The sequence below is a fragment of the Aegilops tauschii genome, chromosome 1, assembly GCF_002575655.3.
Source record: "Aegilops tauschii subsp. strangulata cultivar AL8/78 chromosome 1, Aet v6.0, whole genome shotgun sequence".
Lineage (NCBI taxonomy): Eukaryota > Viridiplantae > Streptophyta > Magnoliopsida > Poales > Poaceae > Aegilops > Aegilops tauschii.
Window position 1 is genome coordinate 445,751,191 of NC_053035.3, and position 8,333 is coordinate 445,759,523.

Here is an 8,333-nt window from a genome sequence, read left to right on the forward strand (position 1 = left end):
AACAGCTAGCCGTTTGTTTACTATTTGTGTACGATATCATTACGGACCGAAGACGCCCTTTGATTAGTTTTCGGTGGGAGCAGCGAATTCAATGACGATCGGTGGCAACAACCCGGTGTAGTAAACGTTCCAACGAAGCCAAGATAATCATTGTTAATTTTAAGCACATGCCAACATATATGTGCATATATATTCTCGGCCAAGCTAGGTCCTCGAGTGTCCACCTATATAAGTAGATAGCTTCCTGCTCGAGGTATATCAACATAAGGCATTCTCCACCGATCGACAACTTCTCACACTTCTCTCTTCCTATATCCACCGATCGAGGTAGATAGCTTCATCTTAGTCAAGCAAGCTAGCTGCTAGCTTCGAAGAAATAGAAATGGCGGCTGTTGCTGCAAAGCCACACGTTTTGGTGGCTTGTGCCTTGCTGCTCCTCGCTGTGGGATGCCAGGCCAGCCCTTTCTGGCCACTGGAGATCGGCTACTACCACGACAAGTGCCCCCAAGCGGAGGCCGTCGTCAAGGGCGTCATGGAGAAGGCCATCTCCCAGAACCCCGGCAATGGCGCCGCCATGATCCGCATGCTCTTCCACGACTGTTTCGTCGAGGTACGGGCACTACAAGAAACCAATTTGCAAACATATATATACAACCGATTAGCCTGCCCGGACTTGACTAATCTCGTTGATTTGATGATGATTAGGGCTGTGATGCTTCCGTCCTCCTGGACCCGACCCCGTTCAGCCCGACGCCGGAGAAGCTCAGCCCGCCGAACGACCCTACCCTACGCGGCTTTGAGCTGATTGACGCGATCAAGGACGCCCTCGAGGTGGCCTGCCCGGGCGTCGTCTCCTGTGCAGACATCGTCGCCTTCGCGGCCCGTGACGCGTCCTGCATCCTCAGCAGGGGCAAGGTAAACTTCCAGATGCCGTCCGGCCGCCGCGACGGCACCTTCTCAAACGCCTCTGAGCCGCTCAAGTTCCTGGCACCGCCGACGTCCAACCTCAGCGACCTTGTCGCTAGCTTCGTCATCAAGGGCCTCAACACGGAGGACCTGGTCGTCCTCTCCGGCGCGCACACCATCGGGCGTTCCCACTGCTCGTCCTTCGTCTCCGACCACCTCAACACCCCCTCCGACATCAACGGCGGCCTCGCCGCGTTCCTGAGAGGACAGTGCCCTGCCGACGCGACTCCGGGCGGCAAGGACCCGACGGTGATGCAGGACGTGGTGACGTCCAACAAGCTGGACAGGCAGTACTACAAGAACGTGTTGTCGCGCACGGTGCTCTTCACCTCCGACGCGGCGCTCATGACGTCGGCGGAGACGGCGAGAATGGTGGTGGAGAACGCCAAAATCCCCGGGTGGTGGGAGGACAAGTTCGAGAAGGCCATGGTGAAGATGGCCGGCATCGAGGTCAAGACCGGCTACCAGGGCCAGATCAGGAAGAAGTGCCGCGCAATCAACCACTAATACTAAGTGGAGTACGTACGTAGTGCAGCAGCTGCGCACGTACGTGCATGCATGGCTCGATCTCAATTGTTTGCTTCAACCTGCAAGTGAGTTCATGTTGTTGGCGATTCTTTCACTGCGCACTTTTTGTTTGGCATTCATCGTTGTCGTCTTTTCTTTGGTTATTCCTTATTTGAATTCTCACCAAGCTACAGAATTGTTCGTGTATATGGGGTTGTGCATGTCTAATGGCAAATAAATGTTCCTTGTTGAAATAATAAAAGTGATGCACGCAACTTATTTTGATCAAAGAAAGATTTTAGATGCTTCCACAAGTGGCAAAAGTCCAGTTTTGTTTCCTCAACTCTTTTCGCTTTGGTCCCTCGACTCTCAAACCACACAAACTGCTCCATGAATTCTCCAAACCAGTCATTTTCATCCTTGTGGAGAGGCGACATTGTTTCGCTACTAAGAGGATCTCCAGACGTTCGGCGCCCCCAGGAACAGAAATAGTGCATTCTGGGGGCTAGCCGGCGCTAATGTGGCCGTGGGGGCGGTTGGGTTCCCAACCACGGCCTCAGGTCACCCCCAGACGCCGTTTTTTGAATTGAAGTTCGGCTAAAATTAGACGAAAAAGACACGAATTCGGCTAATATTCAGCGGCGGTGGCACCGGGACTGCGTCGGCGCTGAGCCTCCACGAGCCCGGCACCCACATGTCCGGTGGCGCCGGGTAGTCCGCCTCGTAGAGGAGGCGGGCCTCCGCCTCGTGCAGGTGGTGGCGGCCGAAGCCGTTGGCCGCCGCTCCGTCGCCGGGGTAGCGCTTGGCCATGGTTGCGGTTCGACAGACGAGGAGAGAGAGGGCGTCGGCGGTGAAGAAGAGAACATCAGCGGCGAGAGAGAGGTTGTAGAGTGTGTGGCCAACAGCGAGGGAGAGGCAGCTTTTATAGCGGCGAGTGGGCGGTGAGCCGGCGGCAATAGTGTGGACGCGTGGCGGAGAGGGGGTGGGATGCGCGGCGGCACGCCATCACTGCGCCACCCGTGAATCAATGGAAGGCTGACCGGCGGCAGCCTTTGCATTGATTCCCGTGGGAAACGAGGCGATGAGGATGATGAAGATTCTCGGCGACGCGCAGCCACTGACTAGAAGGGTCCACCAGGCTTTCATGCCAAAAATGTTTCCCCCGGCGCCCCCCCCCCCAGCGCGCCGGGTTCGGCCTAGGTCCGCCGGCGCCAATTTCGGCCTTAACCGGTGAAAACTGGGCTTCTGGGGGCGCGACTGGGACGATTTTTTGAGTCGGCGATAAAAAAGGGGCTTGGGGGCTGTTGGGGGCCGAGTGGAGATGCTCTAATTCAGCCGGTTTTGACCAATCGTTGCTCATGTGACATTCTCTCTCTCTATGTGTGTGTGTGTGTCTATCTATCTATCTATCTCCCAGTCAGCTAAGTGAGGCGTGTGCGCATGCAACCAGGTCATTCCCTCCCATCTCTCCCAAACCCTAGCCTCGACGGAAGCTGTAGTGACGGGGATTGCGGTGGCGGCGCAGCGACATCGACACAATGGGGTCAACTTGGTAGGTCTCCCCTTTGCTACTCTATGATGCTTCTCTTGCAAGTCAGTTGAGACTAGAGCGAAGCGGCGGCTGGAGCACAGGACAAGCTTGTCGATGGGAGATGAGAGTGATTCCGATGAGAAGATAGTGACTATGAAATTTGTGGAGCGAACTGGCGGCTCGAGTAGAGGACAAACTCGTCGGCGGGAGATAAGCGGAGCAGCGGCTGGAGCAAAGGATAATTGAGATGAAGAAGACAGTGACTATGTTCCTACAGATGAGAGTGCTTCTAAAGAGGATGAAGAAGGGAATGAGATAAACAAGAAATATGAGAGTACAAGAAGAAGATGAAGCAGGGACAGCTACAACTACTAGATGATGTCTATCTTGAGCAGCCTAGAGTTGGGTCAACAAAAGATGTGGAAGAAGATAATAGAGAAGAGAATAATGGCAATGGTACACCCTATGCGTGTTGTAGATATGTCACACAGTCAATTGAACTGCAAAATAATCTTACATTTAGTTACAGCGGTACTATTATTCTTTTTCATTTTTGCAATTAATCTTTATTTTCTATGCTATAATTGCAATGGTTCTCGAGTCTGTAATATAAATGAGTTTTGGAGGAAAACTCATGTGCATGTGTGAAATAATAAACATCAAGTAGATTCCTAGTCTCGCATCTAAGACTACCTCATGTGTGGCATTAATTTTTCGGAGCCTCCCAAAAATGCCTAGTGCGCCATGGACTAGCCCCAAGGCAAGGCCTAAGTGGTGAAGCAGCCGCATGGGCCCTATGGCCCATTAGTGGGACGCCCCTATCATGGGTGGCCAAGCCACCATATGGTGTTGTTAGGGTTTGGGGTGGGGTCCACCCCTGGATGCGCCGCCATAGGAGGAGGCATACCCTCCTCCAAGGCAACCACCCCTCCTTGTGCCTATATAGACAGAGATAGGGCCAGCCCCCTCCAAACGCCTCTCATCTTGTCGCGGAGGCTGCCCCATCTTTCTCTATCTATCTATCTATCTATCTATCTCTCTCTCTCTCTCTCTCTCTCTCTCTCTCTCTCTCTATCTCTCTTACGCTTTGGCCCGGCCCATTTGCGGGTGCGGGCACCCTATTTTTTCATGATATAGTTTGGTTTTATTTTTCATTTTATTTGCTTTACATAATATTCAACCTTTCCAAAAGTTCTGATTTTTTGAAAAGGTCCACAAATTCGGTCTTTTTTCTTTTCCTTTTTTGAAAAACTAAATGTTCATAAATTCAAAAAATAATCATGATTTTGGATTTTTTTGAAAATTTAAAAATGTTCACAAATTTTTAATAACAAGCTCACGAATTTAAAACAGTATTATTAAATTTTATAAATGCTAGTAAATTTCAAAAAGTTCTTGGATTAAAAAAATGTTCAAGAATTTTAAAAATGACCGTGATTTGAAAACTATTCATGACTTTAAAAAAAATTTCTACAATTGATAAAAATTTCGTGAAGATCAATTTTTTCACTAATTCAAAGTTCATAATTATTCACTAATTTAAAATTATTATTTGATTTCGAAAAATCATCGTGAGCTTGAAAAATACTCATAAAGTTCTAAAAATATTCACTAATTTAAAATTATTATTTGATTTCCAAAAATCATCGCCAGCTTGAAAAATGTTCACTAATTTCAAAAAATGTTTGTTAGTTTGATTTTCTTTCATGAATTTAAATAATTGTTTCACAAATTTAAAAATATTCACAATTTAAAAAAAAACCTTCACGAATTCACAAATTATTTGTGTCTTTCTTTTTTTATGAATTTTAAAATAGTATATGATAGGGAAAGGAAAATAGAAAAAAAATAACACAAAAATGAAAAGAGAAGGCCGTGGGGCGGTGTGAGTCTCCTTTATCTTCACATACTCCTTCTGTCCGGAGATATGGGCCCCATCTTATTCAGTGTCAAACTTTAATCATAAATTTAACTAACAAAATATAATGCCATGAGAATCTTGTTTTGAACAATAACCCAATGGTATAAATATTTTAGCATATTAATCATAATTTTTTAGTCATATAGACAATCAAATTTGGAATAAATAGCGATGAGGCGTAATAAACTTGGACAAAGAAAATATATTTTGCTTACATTTTAAAATTTGGTGCCCTCTAGATTGCTCGGCAGGCTTCACCATAGGCATGGATGCGCCAGCCGTACATATGATGAGCCAAAGCGCCACATAGTTCTTTCAGGGAAAAGAGACATCGTGGGAGTGGAGGGCAAGACAGACATGTCTGAAGATTATAAAAAGTTCCATGAAATTCCTCCCTTCAAAGTGAAGGCTGACCCAAGCACCCTGTTAAGCGATGAATATTATCCATGGTTACGACGCAATAAGAAAGGGACACACACGAAGAGAAACTGAAGACTTTCTCTCCACAACTACTCTAATGATGGCTTTGATCTAGAATATCACTGAGTTACATGTCAAGAAATGAAATGCCTTTTGTAACAGATGAGTTTTTGTCTGAAACCGTAATACTTCGAAAGAGATTGTTCATTTTGTACACGAAGTGCATCCAGTTTTTGTCGTAACCCTCTCAACTTTTTAGCACATGCGATGTGGGTGAAATGATGATACCATGCCAACTTTCAACCTTTTTAGAGTTCATTTGTAGTGTTTTTCAATTTCAGGGTCATTTAGCTATAAATAATCAGTAAATGCATGAAAAATAGCAAATGAAGTCAAAAAGGGTTGAAAATTGATGATGTGGCTTTGAATGGTGCATGTTGAATGCACAAAAAGTCTGGAGTTGAAATAAGTTTAAAAATTGAAATGCCTTTTTAACATATGAGTTTTCATCTGAAACCGTGATACTCCGAAAGAGATTGTCCATGTGACGCCCCCGATTTGACCGTTCACTAATCATGCACGCAAATGTGTACGATCACGATCAGGGACTCACGGGAAGATATCACAACACAACTCTAAAACATAAATAAGCCATACAAGCATTATAATACAAGCCAGGGGCCTCGAGGGCTCGAATACAAGTGCTCGATCATAGACGAGTCAGCGGTAGCAACAATATCTGAGTACAGACATAAGTTAAACAAGTTTGCCTTAAGAAGGCTAGCACAAAGGTAGCAACGATCGAAGAGGCAAGGCCTCCTGCCTGTGACCTCCTAACTACTCCTGGTCGTCGTCAGTGGCCTGCACGTAGTAGTAGGCACCTCCAGTGCCGTAGGTGTCGTCGTCGACGGTGGCGTCTGGCTCCTGGACTCCAACATCTGGTTGCGACAACCAGATAGAAAGGAAAGGGGGAAAAAGAGGGAGAGAAGCAACCGTGAGTACTCATCCAAAGTACTCGCAAGCAAGGAGCTACACTACATATGCATGGGTATATGTGTAAAGGGGCATATCAGTGGACTGAACTGCAGAATGCCAGAATAAAAAGGGGGATAGCTAGTCCTGTCGAAGACTACGCTTCTGGACATCTCCATCTTGCAGCATGTAGAAGAGAGTAGATTGAAGTCCTCCAAGTAGCATCGCATAGCATAATCCTACCCGGTAATCCCCTCCTCGTCGCCCTGTTAGAGAGCGATCACCGGGTTGTATCTGGCACTTGGAAGGGTGTATTTTATTCAGTATCCAGTTCTAGTTGTCATAAGCTCAAGGTACAACTCCGGGTCGTCCTTTTACCGAGGGACACGGCTATTCGAATAGATAAACTTCCCTGCAGGGGTGCACCACATAACCCAACACGCTCGATCCCAATTGGCCGGACACACTTTTCTGGGTCATGCCCGGCCTCGTAAGATCAACACGTCGCAGCCCCGCCTAAGCACAACAGAGCGGTCAGCACGCCGGTCTAATCCTAAGCGCGCAGGGGTCTGGGCCCATCGCCCTATGCACACCTGCACGTTGCGAACGCGGCCGCGAGCAGACCTAGCAACCCACACGATCACGGCGGTTACGTCAACACGGTCCAACACGGCGCGCGCCACTCAGTCGCTGACGTCAAGAAGGCTTCGGCTGATACCACGACGTCGGGATACCCATAACTACTCCCGCGTAGATGGTTAGTGCGTATAGACCAAATGGCCAGACTCAGATCAAATACCAAGATCTCGTTAAGCGTGTTAAGTATCTGCGAACGCCGACCAGGGCCAGGCCCACCTCTCTCCTAGGTGGTCTCAACCTGCCCTGTCGCTCCGCCATAAAGTAACAGTCGGGGGCCGTCGGGAACCCAGGCCCACCTCTACCGGGGTGGAGCCACCTGTCCTTTCAGCCCCCTCATGAGAATCACTTGCGGGTACTCCTCGAGCCGACCCGACTTTAATCACCACATGTGTCATGTATATAATGTATATAGTATATACCCGTGATCACCGCCCAGGTGATCACGGCCCGATAGTATAGCACAGCAGACGGACAAGAATGCAGGGCCACTGATGGAAATCTAGCATCCTATACTAAGCAGTAGGATAGCAGGTAAGGGAAACAACTGCAGCAACAATGACAGGCTATGCAACAGAATAGGATTATTCGAAAGCAGTAACATGCTACACTACTCTAATGCAAGTAGTAGAGAGTAGAGTAGGCGATATCTGGTGATCAAGGGGGGGGGCTTGCCTGGTTGCTCAGACAAGAAGGAGGGGGGTCATCGGTGACGTAGTCGACCACAGGGGCATCAGCATCGGTCTCAGGGTCTACCGGAGAGAGGAGGGGGAAGAAACAGTAAATATAAAGCAAACATAGCATCACAAAGCATAACGTGGTAATACGACGTGTCGGGTGTGACCTAACGTATGTCTACACGAATAGGTGAAGGGGGAAATTCAACCGGGAATGTTTTCCCGGTTCCGGACCTATGCCAGACAGATGACCGGAGGGGGAAAGGTGCGAGTTCGATATGTTAGGGAGGTGTGGTGGACGAACGGACTACGTATCCGGATTCGTCTCGTCGTTCTGAGCAATTTTCATGTTGAAAATATTTTAATCCGAGTTACGGATTAAAAGATATGATTTTCTAAAGATTTTATTAATTTCTGGAATTTAATTAATCATTTAAATCAATTCGAAAATGGATTTATGACATCAGCATGATGTCATGCTGACATCAGCAGTCAACAGGGGTTGACTAAGTCAAACTGACATGTGGGTCCAGTGGGACCCACCTGTCATTCACTGTTTAGGTTAATTAGTGTTTAGCTAAATAATTACTGTTTAATTAATTTAAACAGAATTAATTAACTTAATTAACTTAGTTAATTAATTAAAATTATTTTTAACTTTTATTTTCTTTATTTATTTATTTATTAATTTTTATTAATTAAT

The 8,333-nt window shown here is 47.0% G+C and overlaps 1 protein-coding gene across 1 annotated transcript; it reads left to right on the plus strand.

Moving 5' to 3' along the window:
- The first annotated feature begins 274 nt into the window (after window positions 1-274).
- On the plus strand, window positions 275-1,758 carry LOC109736545 (peroxidase 2-like). Its single transcript, XM_020295759.3, has 2 exons — window positions 275-610; window positions 706-1,758. The coding sequence occupies exons 1-2, from the start codon at window positions 383-385 to the stop codon at window positions 1,471-1,473; spliced, it is 996 nt and encodes a 331-aa protein (XP_020151348.1). The 5' UTR covers window positions 275-382; the 3' UTR covers window positions 1,474-1,758.
- The last annotated feature ends 6,575 nt before the right edge of the window (window positions 1,759-8,333 follow it).

What these genes read in the sequence shown, in the direction of transcription:
- LOC109736545 (XM_020295759.3), top strand. Translation starts at nt 383, where the DNA reads ATGGCGGCTGTTGCTGCAAAGCCACACGTTTTGGTGGCTTGTGCCTTG. An exon ending in TCCACGACTGTTTCGTCGAG is followed by an intron (nt 611 to 705) that starts GTACGGGCACTA and finishes GATGATGATTAG; the next exon opens with GGCTGTGATGCTTCCGTCCT.